Source organism: Pristis pectinata, chromosome 35 (genome assembly GCF_009764475.1).
Source record: "Pristis pectinata isolate sPriPec2 chromosome 35, sPriPec2.1.pri, whole genome shotgun sequence".
In the NCBI taxonomy this organism is placed as follows: domain Eukaryota; kingdom Metazoa; phylum Chordata; class Chondrichthyes; order Rhinopristiformes; family Pristidae; genus Pristis; species Pristis pectinata.
The window spans coordinates 3,445,378-3,463,693 of NC_067439.1; the positions used below are offsets into that span (position 1 = coordinate 3,445,378).

General features: G+C 48.9%; 1 protein-coding gene across 1 annotated transcript in view; it reads right to left on the reverse strand.

Moving 5' to 3' along the window:
• Positions 1–1,961: 1,961 nt before the first annotated feature.
• Positions 1,962–18,316, reverse strand: part of map3k10 (mitogen-activated protein kinase kinase kinase 10) — a 66,340-nt gene continuing 49,985 nt past the window's right edge. The window contains exons 7-10 of the mRNA XM_052044384.1: positions 16,325–16,463; positions 10,525–10,637; positions 8,633–9,361; positions 1,962–7,361 (exon numbers count right to left, since the gene is read on the reverse strand). Coding sequence (XP_051900344.1) covers positions 6,931–7,361; positions 8,633–9,361; positions 10,525–10,637; positions 16,325–16,463 — 1,412 coding nt within the window. The 3' untranslated portion in view covers positions 1,962–6,930. The remainder of the gene's footprint in view (positions 7,362–8,632; positions 9,362–10,524; positions 10,638–16,324; positions 16,464–18,316) is intronic.

The following is an 18,316-nucleotide window of genomic DNA, read 5'->3' on the forward strand; positions in this document are numbered from 1 at the left end:
TTAAAGTCATTGGAGGAAGGTATCAGGGGGACGTCAGGGGTAAGTTCTATTTTTACACACTGCCTGCAGAGGTTGTCGGGGCAGATACATTAAGGACATTTAAGAAACTCTTAGATAGCCACATGAATGATAGAGAAATGGGGTGAGGGGCGACATGGGAGGGAAGGGTTAGATAGAGCTTAGAGCAGGATAAAATGTCCGCACGGCATTGTGGGCCGTAGGGCCTGTACTGTGCTGTAGTGTTCTATGTTATTAAGCCTCCTTGTTTTGGTGTGAACAGTGAGAAATGACAGGCAACCAGAAACTCAGGGTTTCTCCTGGGGACCGAGTGTGGGTGCTCTGCAGAACTCTCTCCCGATCTCCAAAGGGCCTGTTTTCATGCTGTAGAACTCTGTGAATCTGGGTTTGATTTCTCCACCAGAGACTGCAGATGCTGGAATCTGGAGCAACCTACAAAACGCTGGAGGAACTCAGTGGGTCAGGCAGCATCTGTGGAGGGAAATGGGCAGTTGATGTTTCGGTATCAGGAAAGTCTTGCTCCACCCCTTTGTACTGGCCATCTCCCCTCGATCTTTCAGTGCAGATGAAGGGTCTCAACCTGAGACATTGACTGCCCGTTTCCCTCCATAGATGCTGCCTGATCCAGTGAGTTCCCCCAGTGCTTTGTGTGTTGGTCTCTCCAATGTAGAAGTGGCCACATTGTGACCACTGAATGCAGTTTATAAAAATGGAACAGGTTCAAGTGAATCACCATCTTACCTGGAAACCTAATTTTCATTGTTCATCAGCAGGTCATGGGTAGAGATCATCCCTGGTTGCTCCACATCAGGGGCTGTTTTAGAAACAACCAGTGACACGTATCTCCGAGTGAGGGCCTCACTGTCACTGGGCCCAGTGGCTTAGATTCCTGACATTCAAATCATTGAAGTTAAATTGTGGAGTACAATAGCGGAGGCGTTGGAGAGGGTGCAGAGGAGATTTACCAGGATGCTGCCTGGATTAGAGAGTATAGATTACGAGGAGAGACTAAAGGAACTAGGGCTATTCTCATTGGAGAGGAGGAGGATGAGGGGAGACAATGATAAGAGGTATACAAGATATTGAGAGGAATAGATAGAGCGGACAGCCAGCGCCTCTTTCCCAGGGCACCAATACTCAAAACAAGAGGGCATGGCTTTAAGGTAATGGGTGGGAAGTTCAAGGGAGATGTCAGAGGGAGGTTTTTCACCCAGAGAGTGGTTGGTGCATGGAATGTGCTGCCTGGGGTGGTGGTGGAGGCTGATACATTGGACAAGTTCAAGAGATTGTTAGATAAGCATATGGAGGAATTTAAGATCGAGGGATATGTGGGAGGAAGGGGTTAGATAGTCTTAGGTGTGGTTTGAAGGTCGGCACAACATGGTGGGCTGAAGGGCCTGTATTGTGCTGTATTGTTCTATGGTTCTGTGCTAGTGGGATTTGCACCCACGTGGGTGGGAAGTGGAGGAATATTCTGCCGGGGACACAAAAGGGGAGGGGAACGGTCGAGGCAGGGGGAAAGGCAAGGTTGAGGCAGGGGAAAAAGGCTGAGGCAGGGGTTTGAAGGGAACTGTGTGGGTGGGCACGGTAGCGTAGCGGTTAGCATAACGCTTTACAGCACCAGCGACCCAGGTTCAATTCCAGCCGCTGTCTGTAAGGAGTTTGTACGTTCTCCCCGTGCCTGCGTGGGTTTCCTCCGGGTGCTCTGGTTTCCTCCCACATTCCAAAGACGTACGGGTTAGGAAGTTGTGGATATGCTGTGTCGGTGCCGGAAGCGTGGTGACACTTGTGGGCTGCCCCCAGAACACTCTACGCAAAAGATGCATTTCACTGTGTTTTGATGTACACGTGACTGATAAAGAAATCTTGTCTTATCTCAAGGAAAAGGTTAGGGACAGGAACAAAACCCACAGAGGTACAAATAAAGAGTCACTCACTGACAAATTGTTTTAATTTCCTCAACAAATCACGGATTCACCATTCCTCTCACAGTATAACTTAAGGATAAATCAGCCAATAAAACCTGGCAAATTCTTGATAATAATTTACAAGTATTTACACAGAGCTAAAAATTTAAACATCATTCTTTACATCTGCCATGAAGTTTTCTGCATCCACAACACGTCCTTACAGTGCACACGCAGATGGTTGCATATTATTTACCTTCATTTACACAATTTACATTTTTAATTAGCGTTACCTGACTGAGATTGCACTGGTTGTCCCAATTCAAATGAAAAATCTTTAATATTCTTCCCTCTTCTATTGTACAGGGGTTGACATTCTCACCTCAAACTCCTTCTGAAATGTGATGTACAGAAAGGGACATAATACTCCATCTAGGGCCGTGCCAGTCATTTTTATAAAAGTTTAACACCAATTCTCCTTGCAGCTCTCACTTTGTTAATGAAGAGGTTAGGCTCCTAGGGAATAATCCACGATGAGAAAAGTCTGATAGCAGGGGATAGAGTAAACCGTTAGCTTTAGCGGGGGATTCAGATGGTGGAAAAAGTTGTCTGGATTTAGTCAATCTCCATCCTGGAAGGATATAGTAAATCAAAAGCAAGACATGCCTGTTTTCACAAACTGAAATATGTCCAATGGTCATTACTAACAGATGGAAGAGTTCAGGTGCTCGAGAGAGATTTTTTCCCCTTACTTTAAATAGCTTGTTTATTTAACAGATTCCTTCCACTGACCAGACCAAACTTTACTGCTTTTTATGGACTTGAGTCCAAATGTGTTCCCTACCAGGCACTGTAGCAAATGAAACCTTTATTAAGCGACAAACTAAATCAAGTCCTTCACTGTAGTAAGATTTGTTAAATAAATATTGCTAATTGATTAAGAGCTGTATTTATAAAGGTGTGTATGTAGTTTCCTTTCTAAAAGCAGCACCTTCAAAGATGTGTGCAAATATTTGCCCACACCAGTTCTCCAGGATTCACTTAGCCCCAGAAACCAGAAAAGTTCTAGTGACGTAGTCAGCCGAACTTAACCTTGGGAAAGTTTAATTTTGTAGGTTAATTAGACAGGTGCATTGCTGCACAGTTTATCAAGTGACCCAACGCAGAGACTAATTCTGGACTTTTCCAGGGCAATGGTATTTGGAATTCAATTCCTGTTCCCTTTGCTCCTTAAAGCAAGTTCCACAATTAGTCTCACTCCCTCTCTCTTCCGCATCGTCCCACAGATATTTTCTTTTCAAGAACTTTTCCAAAGAGCCGGCACAAGACACAACAGAATGAACAGTCTCCTGTGCTGCAGAGTTTGCTTCTGGGACTTTCTGTTTAATTTGATTCCACTGCCTTTTAGGCAGCATCTTCCCACCACATCATCTCCCTGTGTAAATACACTCCCCCTCTGATACTTTTTGTAGGATTGTTACAAATCCAAATTGTTATGGCAAAGGAGGCAGCTTATCAGGACCTCAAGTCCGTGCCAGGTCGTCACTGATTATTGTGAATCTGTGTCCCTCTGGTCACCAACTCTCCTGCCACTGGAAACAGTTCCCCTTTGCCTCCTCTATCCAAATTTCTTGTGATTTTGAATAGCTCTATCAAATCTCCCCTTAACCTCCTCTGCCGTAAAAAAAACGAGCAATCCCAGCTCCTCCAGTTTCCCCATCTAATGAATTTCTCTGCACCCTTCTTCCTACAGCTTGGCACTCAGAATTGGACTCCGGCAGGGCTTAACCAGAGTTTTATAAATGTCTATCATTATTTCCTTATTTTTTTTCTCCTTCATTTATTTACTTGCAAATAAATGTTGTGGTCCTGAGCTTTCTATTTAAAGAAACATTATTAACCTGGAGTCTGGTGACCCGCCTCACAGGCACCTCCCTTCCTGGATAATGGGACCATTCAGTTTCTCGTTATTCTTTTCAAAATGAGTCATCGCCACACCGTTGCATTACATTTCCCCTGCCCAGGACTGGTTCTTCTGTCAGCCTGTTTACACCCTCCTGAGCTCTGCTGTTTTCCAATTTATGTCATTTCTGAGTTAACCCGATAATTTGAAGTTCTGTGCTCTACATCCAATTCAGGTTCATTAATATAAAGAAACAGTGGTGGCCCTAATTTCCTGAGGAGGACAGCTCTCCAGTCTAAAAAACCCACAACCACATTTTCTGTTTTTAGCACTTTAGCCAATTTTGTATCCACATTAATTTACTCTCTAGGCTTGAAATTAATTTTTAAGTTTAGTGTAGCACTTTTATCAAACACTTTTCACAGAAGTCCATATCTACAACTTCCACTGCAGCTTCACCCACCGTGTGTTATTTCAAAGTGTACATCGGACACAATCAGTAGTGTTCCTCCAAATGAAAATATTGTCCCAAATTATACCCTCTCGCAACTTCTTCACAAGTAACATTTGTAGTACTGGAGTTACTGAGTTTATCCCCCCTTCCTCATCTTGAAGGCAATAGTTGTAACATTTCAGGGTAATATTCAAGAAGGTATGAATGGTTCGGGCAAAAGTCTGTGTTCTCTCTAACCTTAGAGTATTCAATCTATTTTCAGCTCTGGCATCTAACATTTTTTTTTAATCCATCTAATTTCTCCAACACTACATTAGTGGCATTGAGACAATGAATCATTCCCCTGCTTCCACAAGATTTCTCACTCCCTTTCATCTTTTACAAAGCCATTCTAGCATCCCCTTTATCCGTTTATCTATTCCTTTTATCCCTCTGATTTCCACCTCCTCACTCCCTTGCCTACAACGCAGAAGGCTCTGGGTTAAGATTGACCACAGAGCTTGAGCAGAGACACCTGGGCCAATCCTAGACTGTGGAGTGGAGATCAGCTCTCTCAGAGATGTCAGCTTTCAGATGAGATGTTAAACCGAGACTCATCCTCTCTCAGGTCCTTCCATCTCAGTTTCAAAGAAGACCTGGCCCAATATTTATCCCTCAACCAACATAACTAGAACAGACTATCTAGCCATAATCATATTGCTGTTTGCAGGACCTATTTTGCAAAAACTCATTGCTGTTACTTCAGTGACTAAACAAGAATACACCATTAGCTGTAATGCACCTTGGGACATCCTGAGAGAGATGTGAAAGGTGCTATAGAAATGCAAATCCCTCTTTCCATAATTAATGACACTCCTTTTGAGCTTTCACCTTTTCTGTTTCATTTTATTCTCAGACTGGGAGCTGTGTTTGCGAATTCCTTTAGGAGAAATTGGCACTCAGTGGCTTCCTCCTTTCAGACTCTGACCAACAACCCCAAGACCCAATGCAGACGAATGCCCAGGTTGTATGGAGGCATCGATACTGGTCAATGTTATCCCCCCTTTCCACTCAACAGCCAATTCACCAAGATTTTTCCGTCTTTCGTCCAACTGACTGGTTGCAATCAAGAGAGGAGGGGATGGAGGATCTCAAGCCCAACTTGTTTTTGGTTTAATGCTTTAAAATATATACTGTAAATTATGTGAATTATTAATTAGCTAATTCACTATGCAAATTCAATAGTTTGAATTCTCAGCCAAAATAAATGAAAAACCCCCTGATTTGACTTAGAAAAGACAAAACTTGCATTTCTAAAAGCACCTCTCACATCCCTCTCAGGACATACAAAATGCTAACAGCCAGTGAAGTGCTTTTGTTGTGATGTCAGAAGAGCAACCAGTTTGTACACAGCAAGCTCCCATAAAGCTCAAACTGACGATGACTGGATCCTTTGGTTTGGTGATGTTGGTCAAGGGATAAATATTTGCCCCAGAATGTCAGGGAGAATTCCCCTACTCTTCTTCAAATAGCCAGGGGAATCTACATCCACCTGAAAGCTTTGGTTTAACATCTCAGCTGAAAACCTTGTAGAAATGATCTGTGTTCTCGAGGCAGGCCAGACTCCAAGCCACATTGTCTTTCCCCAGTTAATGACCTCCACCACTGAAACCCCCATTAGGCCCCCCGTTTCTACATGTGCAGTGATGGACTCCCCAACCTACAGGAAGGCCAAATTCCAGGAGCCCAGACCTCAGCTGAGCTCCTCCTCAAACTATTGAATTTCCTCCCCAAACAAAATGGCTGCTTTCACTTTGTAACCTGGTGTTGACAGGCTGTAGGACAACTTCATGAACAATTTACCCCAAAACAGCATGGCTTGCTGATGGTTCTTTAGCTTCAGACTTTGGTGTGCCAATCCTAGATGCTACAATAACCCCATGTCTCCAACCCCACTGCTATTTGGGGGAGATAGACAGTAGGTCAATGGCAGCTGAGGAAAAACCTTCTTGACTGGAGGCAGTACCTCTCCGTCAGCCTGGGAGTAGGTCTCTACGTCATGGTGTGCCCCAAGGTTCTGCAGCAGGAACCATCTCCCCTTCAACCGTAGGGGGTCAGTGCAAGGGGAAATGAGGGAAAATTAATTACTTCATACAGCAGGGATGTCGGCCTCTCTGGGGATAGCGCTGGGATACCTGGATGCTGGAAGTTCATCTGAACATGACTAGGAGGATGGAAGGCGGCCAACTACACCACTTCCTTTGACCCGTGTTTGATCGAGGGGAGCGGTAGGCCTTATTCAATGAAACCACCAGGCCAAGGCAGAGGGAGAGATGGCAGCCCCCACAACCTGCTTCAGGAAGGCTCTCGTACTGAAATACCTTCCCACAGGGTGACAGAAAGTTTGCTGTGGCCAAATCCGCACCATTATCGTCACCCTGAGGCTAAACATTTGACCATTGAGGCCCAACTACTCGGAGCCCTATTATTGGATGGTGCGTTATCCAATCAGGTAGCTGGGATGTTTGATCTTGCACTCAGTTTGGACGGTTCAAAGCTTTGAACCGTCCAATCAGAACACCAGATGCCAGCAATGCACGGTCAGAGGGCCAAGGCGCCGTGTGTTAGGTAGCTGGTTGCCGGGGCAACGGGTTCAGGGCCTAGTGGTCTCAGCGCATGTGGCCTTCCTCCATGCTGTAGATGGACTCCTTGTGAGGAGCCAAGTCGGCCCGGCAGAGAGGCACCGTCCCGTCCGCCGTCTGCCCTTCGATGTCCATGTCCAGCAGGCTGCGGCCCGTGTCCGAGCCGGACAGGCCAGAGGTGCCGAGCCTCTCATCGGCTGCACTGCCGCCGGAGTCGGTGTTGCTGGGGGTCTCCGTGCTACTGGCCGGCGAGGAGCTGAGGGTCCGGGTGAAGGAGACGAAACGCCAGGGGTCAATCCGAGGCCTCCCCGCCAGAGGCCTGGGCCTGGGCGCAAACTCCAGCGTCTTCGGCCTCTCCAGTGCCGCGTCCTTGTCCGAGGCCTTCCGCCGCAGGATGGGGGGCAGGAAGGAGGCAGGGTCCGGGAGGCGAGGGATCTCGGTGGGGTCCTTGGCAAGACCTTGGGAGGGAAAGGAGAGAAGGTCAGTGAGTGGGCCATTGGCCTATTAATCAGGAAGGATATTAGATCCCAAATGGAAGCCGGAGACCATTCAGCATCTCCAGCCTGTTCTGTCCCTCAGATGATTCTCATTTTTCTTTCCTTACAACATAGGAGGCCATTCGGACCATCGAGTCTCTGCCAGCGCTGACCAATCCCATCAACCCCATTCTCTCCCACATGCCCAATAACTCCCCGACTCCCACCCACACACTAGGGAACATTCACAGCGGCCGATTCACTAACCAACTGGCACGTCCTTGGGCTGTGGGAGGGAACTGGAGCACCCGGGGGAAGCCCACCCAGTCACAGGGAGAATGTGTAGACTCCACTCAGACAATGCCGGAGGTCAGGATTGAACCTACGTCGCCACCTGCTGCACCCATCATGGCAGATCCTGCGCCTTGTCCACTTTCCTTCCCGATCCCCGAATCCTCCAGCATTCAAAAATCAAAAACCACGCTCAGTGACTCAGCATCCCCAGAATCCAGCAATTCACAGCCTCCCGAGTGAAGAATTCTCTCCTCACCTCCACCCCAAATGGCTGAGCCATTCCCCAAGACTTGAGGGAACATCTCAGCAGCCAATGTGTCCATCCCTCTCAGCACAGTGTATTCTTCAAGCACAGAAACAGGCCCCTCTGCTCCGTGCAGCTACTTCTGACCCACATCAGCCTTCTCTCACCCCTTCTCCAACTCTCCCGTCACCTTTTCCTCCTCTCCCTCCCTCCCCTGTCTGTTTATCCAGCTTCCCCTTAGAACGATCTCTTCTGTTCCCTCAACCCCTCCCTGTGAGAAAGAGTTCCACATTCTCCCCCTCTCTGGGGGAAAGACGTCTCTGAAATTCCTGCCGGGATTTATCACTGAGCTGCTTGTCACCGACTCCCAACTTCTGGATGTCCCAAGAGGTGGAAACGGCTTTCCTTCATCTCCAGAAGGATTAGTGGATTGTTCAGGAATGGAAACCGTTCATTCCCAAACCCCGGCCTCTCCAACCAGCTGACCCCATAGCTCTGAAAGAAACATCCCGAGGCCCATCGTAAAAGGCTAACACGGGCCAAGATTAGGCCTCAGATCAAGCCTGGGGTTTTCCTCATCTGTGTGGCTGCCCAAAACCTCCAAGCTGGCCTTCAGGTGACCTTTCCGGGGGTTCTATTAACCCTTCGGTGTCCGCCACAAAGAAAGCAGCGTTAAAGTGGGAAAAGTTGGGGGGGGACAGGGACAGCCTCTTACCCGCGCCTGTCAGGTTTTGCGTGCTGCCGTCCGACGGAGTCCTCCTGTGTGCCTGGCCCTGTGGCTGCTGCCGGATGGCGCTGTCTGACGGGATCCTCCTGTGCCCCCGCTTGACAGCCGATGCCGCACTGACGTGTGTGGGGGTGAGGGACTGCTTGGGGTCCTTCTTGAAGCTCTCGACTGCCAGGTCCACCAGAGGGTTTCCGTGCTGGGCCGAGGGGGTCTGGGTCAGTCCCTCAGAGGCACCGGGCATCTCGTGGGCGCTGCCCTCATCGCTGTCGGACCGCAGGAGGGAGCGGGTGGAGTTGCAGTCAGAGTAGGAGGAGAGGGAGAGGAGTGTGACGGAGGAGGAGACCTCCAGAGAGGGCAGGACCGACGACTCCTTCCTGCCCGACACCCGGCTGGTGGGGCTGCTGGAACAACGGGCGCGTCCCGCCCACTGGAAGATCCCCTCGTACCTCCTCCTCTCCTCCCTGGCCTCCTGCTCGTCCTGGAGACTCTGCTGCTTCCCCAGCTCCAGGAGGTCCACGCCCAGCCCCACCGAGCTCAGCACGTTGGCACAGCCCAGCAGCACCAGGTCCCTCCTCCGCCGCTGGGTGCCCCGCACTGGGCTGTCACCCAGTCCCAGCTGTACGGCTGGGCTATCGTCCACTGTGCTTCCCTCGCTGTCCTGGAAGCCTGGAGATTGGAGTGGGTGGTGGAATCCTCCTGTGCTGGGAGTCTGGGCCTCTGAGGAGAGATGGAGGGAGTGAGCGAGGGAGGGAAGACCCACCTGCAACTCGTTAACCAGCAGTCAACCCATCCCCACAGCACCAAGAAGCAGGCAAGACGGTGTCTGTGTTTCCATCGTTCCCTGCACAACCTTAAGACCTTCCAGAGAACTTTACAGCCACTCATTTCCTCCTGTAAGGAAGACCGTGTTGGGTGTAGGACCCAGGCTCAAACGTTTGGACACAAGAAGATTTACAAGGACATTGCCAGTTATAGGGAGAGGTTGGGCAGGCTAGGACTTCATTCCTTGAAGCGTAGAAAACTCAGGGGTGACCTTATAGAGGTGTATGAAATCATGAGGGGTATATATAGGGTGAATGCACAGTCTTTTCTCCAGAGAAAGGGAATCAAGAACTAGAGGGCATAGACTTAAGGGGAAAGATTTGATAGGAACCTGAGGGGCAACTTCTTCACCCAGCGGGTGGTCCGTATATGGAATGAGCTGCCAGAGGAAGTGGTTGAGGCAGGTACATTAACAACATTTAAAAGACACTTGGACAAGTTCTATGGATAGGAAAGGTTGAGAGGGATATGGGCCAAATGCGGGCAAATGGGACTAACTTTGATGGGCATCTCGGTTGGAATGGACCAGTTGGGCCGAAGGGCCTATTTCCATGCTGTATTACTCCATGATGAGGATACGTGTCCAGAAAGCCAAACATGGTGGATGTGTCACCCCTGGATTTGGGAGTGTTTGGGTGAGGAGGAGAGAAATTCTCCCTGGGGCCAAAATTCACCCCTCAATTGACATCACCAAAACTGCTGCGATTGCGACTGGTTTGGCTGTTTGTTGGGACCTTGTCCTGTGCCTCACTTCCTGCCCTTCAACAACAAAACTGTAGACTTCATTAACTAGAAAGGACCATGGGATGTCCTGAAGTCGTGACTGGAAGGTCTCAAAGTGAACCCATATTGGTATCATCCCAGCCCTGTCCCAAGAGGCTCCCTCCCCCACCACCAGCACCCAGCCACCAGCAGGAAGTCTGATAAATGTTCCTATTCATGCCACCATCCTTGTCCCTGGACCTTGAGGTTCCCGATATCCCAGAGTCCGAGGTGTGGGGAAAGCGGAGATTTTCATTTCCTCTCGGTTTATATATGCAAGCGAGTTTACCACCTACCCATCTCGGTGAGACTGGCGAATCCCATGGTGATCGGAAGGTGCCGGGGACTTTTCCCCAAACTCGGAGCACTGGATGACCAGAACCTGCTGCCGTCTCCCAGAGACTTCAACCTGTGGACACCACAAAGCAAACGTACAGCAGCGTCACATGACAGGGTCAGCAATACACTGCCGGACACCTCACCACTGCAAGTACCCTTAAATCCTCACCACGCCTCAAGTCCCTGACGGGATAGTGTAGAGGGGGCTTTGCTCCACATCAAACCCACATTGTCCCCATCCTGGGCACGTTTGACTGGAACACTCTGCACAGCCCTGTCCATCACAAAAACCAGCCTCCCCTCCATGGACTCCGTCTACACCTCCCGCTGCCTCGGGAAAGCAGCCGACATAATCAAGGACACCTCCTGCCCTGGATATTTTCTCTTCTCCCCCCTCCCATCAGGCAGAAGATACAAAAGCTTGAGGGCACGTACCACCAGCCTCAAGGACAGCTTCTATCCCATTATTATAAGACCCTCAAATGGACCTTATATGATAAAGGAAAGCTCTTGATCTCCCAATCTTCTGCGTCGTGACCCTTGCACTTTATTTGTCTGCCTGCACTGCCTCTGTAACACTACATTCTGTTTTGCTTTTTACTCCCTCAATGTACTTACGTATGGAATGATCTGTCTGGATGGAATGCAAATAAAAGTTTTTCCACTGTATTTCTGTACGTGTGACAACAATAAACCAATGACCAATTTCACTCTTGTGTAGAGGGAGCATTACTGTGAATCTCACCCATACTGGGTGTATTTGATGAAACAGTGCAGAGGAAGCTTTACTGTATCTAATCTGTGCTTGAAGGTTATATAGAACAGAGAACATTACAGCACAGTTCAGGCCCTTCACCCCACGATGTTGTGCCAACCGTGTTCCACGCACCCACCGCTCTACACAAAAAAGTTACCCCTGACATCCCCCCGTACTTTCCTCCAATCACCTTAAAATTATGCCCCTCGTGTTGGCCATTTCCGCTCTGACTGTCCACTCGATCTATGCCTCTTATCATCTTGTACACCTCTATCAAATCACCTCTCATCCTCCTTCTCTCAGAAGAGAAAAGCCCCAGCTCGCTCAACCTATCCTCATAAGACATGCTCTCCAATCCAGGCAGCATCCTGGTAAATCTCCTCTGCACCCTCTCTAAAGCTTCCCCGTCCTTCCTATAATGAGGCGACCAGAACTGAACACAGTTCTCCAAGTGTGGTCTAACCAGAGTTCTATAGAGCTGCAAAATCACCTCGTGGCTCGAACTCAATACCCTGACTAATGAAGGCCAACACACCATACGCCCTCTTAACAATCCTATCGATCTGCGTGGCAACTTTGAGAGATCTATGGACATGGACTCCAGGATCCCTCTGTTCCTCCACACTGCCAAGAATCCTGCCATTAACCCTGCATTCTGCCTTCAAATTCAACCTTCCAAAGTGAATCACTTCACACTTTTCTGAGTTGAACTCCATTTGCCACTTCTCAGCCCAGCTTTGCATCCTATCAATGTCCTGTTGTAACCCTCGACAACCTTCTACACTATCCACACCACCACCAACCTTTGTGTCATCTGCAACTTACTAACCCACCCTTCCACTTCCTCATCCAAGTCATTTATAAAAATCACAAAGAGTAGGGGTCCCAGAATAGATCCCTGCGGAACACCACTGGTTACCGACCTGCAGGCAGAATACGCTCCATCTACAACCACCCTCTGCTTTCTATGGGCAAGCAAATTCTGAATCCACACAGCCAAGTTTCCCTGGATCCCATGCCTCCTGACCTTCTGAATGAGCCTGTCATGGGGAAACTTATTAAATGCCTTACTAAAATCCACATACACCACGTCCACTGCTCTACCTTCATCAATGTGCTTTGTCACATCCTCAAGGAATTCAATCAGGCTCGTGAGGTACGACCTGCCCCTCACAAAGCCATGCTGACTGTCCCTAATCAGATTATGCTTCTCCAAATGTTTATAAATCCTGTCCCCAACAATCTTTTCCAATAAAATGCCCACCACTGAAGTAAGATCTGGTCTATAATTCCCAGGATTATCCCTACCCCCTTTCTTGAAAAAGGAATAACATCTGCCTTCCTCTAATCATCTGGCACTACTCCTGTGGCCAGTGAGGATGCAAAGATCGTACCAAGGGCTCAGAAATCTCTTCCCTCACTTCCCGTGGTATCCTGGCATATATCCTGTCCGGTCCCGGGGACTTATCTATCCTAATGTTTTTCAAAAGTTCCAGCACATCCTCCTTCTTAACATCAACACGTTCTAACTCATCAGCCTGTTTTACACCATCCACATAAACGTCAAGGTCTCTCTCACAGGTGAATACTGAAGCAAAGTATTCATTAAGGACCTCCCCTACCTCCGCCAACTCCAGGCACATGTTTCCTCCTCTATCCCTAACTGGTCCTACCCTCACTCTAGTCATCCTCCTGTTCTTCACATACAAGTAGAACACCTTGGGGTTTTCCCTAATCCTACTCACCAAGGACTTCTCATGCCCCCTTCTAGCTCGTCCATTCTTAACTCCTTCCTGGCTACCTTGTAACTCTCTAGAACCTTGTCTGATCTTTGCTTCCTAAACCTTAAGCTTCTTTCTTCCTCTTCACTAGATATTCCACATGTCCTGTCAACCACGGTTCCTTCACTCTACCATCCTTTTCCTGCCTCAATGGGACAAACCTGTCCAGAACCGCCTGCAAGTGATCTCTAAACACCCTCCACATTTCCATTATGCATTTCCCAGAGTACATCTGCTCCCAACTTACACTCCCAAGTTCCTGCCTAATAGCATTGTAATTCCCCCTCCCCCAATTAAACACTTTACCACACTGTCTGTTCCTATCCCTCTCCAAGGCAAGGGCAAAGGTCAGAGAGATGTGATCATTGTCTCTGAAATGCTCACCTACCGAGAGCTCTGACACCTGCCCAGGTTCATTGCCTAGCACCAGATCCAGAGTGGCCTCTCTACATACTGTGTCAGGAATCCTTCCTGGAAACACCTAACAAACTCTGCCCCATCCAAACCTTTTGCAGCAAGGAGATGCCAATCAACATTTGGGAAGTTGAAATCACCCATGACAATAACTCTGTTATTTTTGCACCTTTTCAAACGCTGCCTCCTGATCTGTTCCTCAGTGTCTCTGCTGCTGTTGGGGTGTCTGTAGAATACTCCCAATAGAGTGATCGCTCCCTTCCTGTTTCTGACTTCCACCCACACTGCCTCAGTGGACGATCCCTCCAGGACATCTTCTCTTTCTGCAGCTGTGATACTATCCCTGATCAGCAATGCCATTCCCCCACCTCTCTTACCTCCGTCCCTGTCCCTTTTGAAACATCTAAACCCCGGAATATCCAGCAGCCATTCCTGCCCTTGTGACAGCCAAGTTTCTGTAATGGCCACGACATCGTAGTCCCATGTACTGATCCATGGTCTAAGTTCATCACCCTTGTTCCTGATACTTCTCGCATTAAAATAGACACACATCAACCCATCCAACTGACTGCAATTTTGCCCGATCAACTGCCTATCCTTCATCACAGTCTCTCTACACTCTGCATCAACCTGTACACAAACTGCCCCGTCCTCTGACCTACCACTCAGGTTCCCATCCCCCTGCCAAATTAGAGACTTCGAGAATCATTATGGCATAAAGATATTATAAAATGGGCATAAAGTAAAAGGGAAGAGAATTAGGAGCGTCATGTAGAAAACACCTTTATGCAGCATGTGTTAGGGAAGGCACGGTAGCATAGCGGTTAGCGTAATGCTATTACAGCGCCAGCGACCCGGGTTCAATTCCCACCGCTGACTGTAAGGAGTTTGTACGTTCTCCCCGTGTCTGTGTGGGTTTCCTGCGGATGCTCCGGTTTTCTCCCACATTCCAAAGATGTACGGGTTAGGAAGTTGCGGGCACGCTGTGTTGGCGCCGGAAGTGTGGCGACACTTGCGGGCTGCCCCCAGAACGCTCTACGCAAAAAGATGCATTTCACTGTGTGTTTCAATGTACATGTGACTAATAAAGAAATCTCATCACCTGGAGATGTGGAGGCAAGGTTCACTGTGGCCTTTAAGAGGGAATTGGATAAACACATGGTGAAGAAAAACTTGCAAGGCAACTGTAAAATGGCAAAGGGGGATGAACCAGACATTTGCTCTGGTGAAGAGCGGGTGTGGATATGGTCAATTGGTTTATTGTTGTCACATGTACCGAGGTACAGTGAAACACTTTGTTTTGCCGTCCATGCAGATTGTTTCATCACATCAGTGCATCAAAGTAGGACAAGGGGAAACAATAACACAACACGGAACGTGGTGATGCTTCCTCTACTGTAAACCATTGTTTGATACAAGGAGCGATTCGACCCAAAGTCTATTCAAGCAAACCCATCAGTCCCCCTCCCTGGGGACCGACAAATTACAGGTGATCCCCCATGTTACAGGGTGGTTGAGTTCCCAGAAAACAATCCGTATCACGATTTTCCATAACACAAAGTCTTCTGTACATGTCAGGAAACCCGAGTTAAAAAGAAATAAATTTGTGTTTAGTCTCCCCTCCACTCCCCCCAACAGAAATTTCACAAGGGCGATTTTTTATTCCGTATCCCAGATTTTTGGGAGTGACTTGTGAATTCCGTAAGGACCAATTTCCATTTCCCAAACTACTGTAACCCGGGGTCACCTGTATGGTCTCCCAAGTGTCAGTCCCATTTCCTTTCTGGAGCCATTGATGAACGGTTCCCACCACCCTACCATGCACCAAGTTTCAGAAACAACTTGTGTCTAAATAAAATCTTCCCCATATTCCCCCTTAAAGCTTTTGCCCATAATTTTCAATCTTTGATCCTGATCATTGAACCATGCGGTGACGGGAAGGGAATCTCCCGAGTTACTATATCTGAATATACCAGGACCTTGTGCACTTGTCAAAACTTCATTGCCCCAAGGACACCAACCCCAACTTCTCCAGTCAGAATCCCAGCTCATCCAACCTTAATCATTCCTTACTGATGAAATGGGAGCCACAAAGTGACAGTAGATGATTGTATCGTACAGGAGGTGACCAGACAGCTCCTCATGTCCGTCTCCACCATTCAATTCATGGCTGGTGCAGCTGTACCCTTCCAAAAGGCAGAAACTCGCAACAACCAACCAATGTTGGGGGAAGAATGTTCCTGGTTCCCCCCCCCACCCACCCAAGTGCTCTCCACCTTCACTCATGAAACACCCATCTTGAATTTTAGGACTTCACTCTGTTCTGGAACCCAGCCCCTCCCCGCCTGCACCACGGGAGGGAATCGCTTCTCTGTAATAACCGTCAAAAGCCTCACCCATTTCCTCTGGCAGCTCGCTCCAGATACCCACCACCCTCTGGGTGAAGAAGTTGCCCCTCGGGTCCCTTTTAAATCTCTCCCCTCTCACCTTAAATGTGCCCTCGCCCTTTTGATTCCCTTTCCCTGGGAAAAAGCCTGTGCGCATTCACCCTATGTCCTTGATGATTTTATTCATCTCTATAAGGTCACCGCTCAATCTCCTACGCTCCAAGGAATAAAGTCCCAGCCTGCCTGACCTCTCCCTATAACTCAGTCCCTCGAGTCCTGGCAACATCCTCATAAGTCTTTCCAGCTGAGCAACGTAGCTCAAAACCAGCGTGGGTGAGGTTTGGGAGAGGCGAGGCAGGGACGGGGTTTTAGTTTTATCCCCCGACACTGCCAGCCCGTCACCAGAGGAGGAACTCACCTATCTTCCCCGCCCAGCCGCTCCTTCGGCTGCGTCGAGCTGGGTCCCCAGGTCCGCCCCTTCTTCTTGTGAGCTTCGAACTCCTCCCGCTTGTACACGGCGTTCCGGCCCCAGGTCTGACTGCCCTCTCCGGGTGTCACTGTGAAGGAGAGACAACCCAATCACCCACCAAGTCACGGCACCCGTACCGACAGCCTCCGCTTCCCGCCGGATGTCAGGCGGAGACAGAAGGCTGTGGGTCTAAGTCCTGCTCCAGACCCTTCAGTGCAAAACCCAGGCCCCGGGACAGAGAGAGTGCTACAGTGTTAGCGATGCTGTTTCTCAGGTGGGATGTTAGATCCCTTCTGCTCGCTCTGGTGGACACAGAAGAAAACCCGGCCGCCATTTCACTGACCAGTTCACCAGATATTTTATCCGTAACTGGAACAGATTATCTGGTCACTGCCTGGTGTGTGAACAGAAAGTGGCTGAGGTAAAGGTTGGTCATGTAGTGTGCACATTCTCTGGCACAGATCGGTACCTTTGGGACAATTTGATTATTAAAACACGTTCGAGAGAGCTTGTGTACAAGTTGGCTGCAGCATTCCCCACAATGCAACAGTGCTGACACATCAAGAAGTGTTTCATTGGCGTAAAGCATCTTGGAGTGTCCTGGGAGCTTTCAACAACAGCTTCTTCCCCACTGCCATCAGGTTCTTGAACCAGCCTGAAAAACCCTAATTCTACCTTGGACTATACCCCCTCAACTTGCATTAATATCCTTATATTAGGACACAGGAGTGTAGCGGTTAGCGTAACGCTATTACAGCGCCAGCGACCTGGGTTCAAATCCTGCCACTGTCTGTAAGGAGTTTGCACGTTCTCCCCGTGTCTGCATAGGTTTCCTCCGGGTGCTCCGGTTTCCTCCCACATTCCAAAGGCGTACGGGTTAGGAAGTTGTGGATATGCTGTGTTGGTGCCAGAAGTGTGACGACACTTGCGGGCTGCCCCCCAGAACACTCTACGCAAAAGATGCATTTCACTGTGTGTTTCAATGTACATGTGACTAATAAAGAAATCTTATACAAACATGACACAATAAACAACAAAATATAATTTATGTTATTTTAAGTTTATGTAGACTTATGTTTGTAACGTACTGTGCTGCTGCTAAAAGCTAATTTTCATGGCATTTATACCCTGGGTATAACTTGAAGTGTGGCCATTCCACAAGTTTGGAATTCAGGTTCGTGTGCGGAGGCCACGAGAGGGCAGTGTTGCTGCATTACTGACACACACCAAGTGCCAATCACTGCCTCTGCCCAGTTTCCTCACCTGCTTCTCCATCCTCTCCGGAATCCCTATCAGGGATCCTGATTTAGGAATTTTCCTCACTGCTGCACCAGGGCAGGACTTCCAGGGACAGCCCCCTCCCTAAACCTCCACAGGCCTCAAAACGTTAACAGAAACAGCAGTGAGTTAGAGCCGGGAGCAGGGAAGATCGAGATTCCTGGGGCTGACCTTCGAGGTCTGGGGCCAGAAAGATGTCCCTCCCCCCACCAGCACCTCCCCTCCACACACAGCTGGGTGAGTCCTGGTGGGGGGGGGGGAACATCTTTGCAGAGCTGTCAAAGATTATACAACGGGGCAGGGCAGGGCAGGAAGGTTACTCTGAAGCATGCCGGCTGACTGCTCCGCAGGGAGACGAGGAGATCAGGGTTGAGTGCAGCCGATTTGGATGCTTACAGTGCCAGGTGATTTGCTGTGTTCGGGGAGGGGGATGTGGTGGGTGTCAATGGCAAGGAACCCCCTCCTCGTTATGCCCCTTATCGGGAGACCACAGTCAGTGTGGATCAGTAACAACGTCTCCTCCTCGCTGACAATCAACACAGGTGCACCTCAAGGATGCGTGCTTAGCCCACTGCTCCACTCTCTCTACACTCATGACTGTGTGGCAAGGCACAGCTCAAACACCATCTATAAATTCGCCAATGGCACCACTGTTGTTGGAAG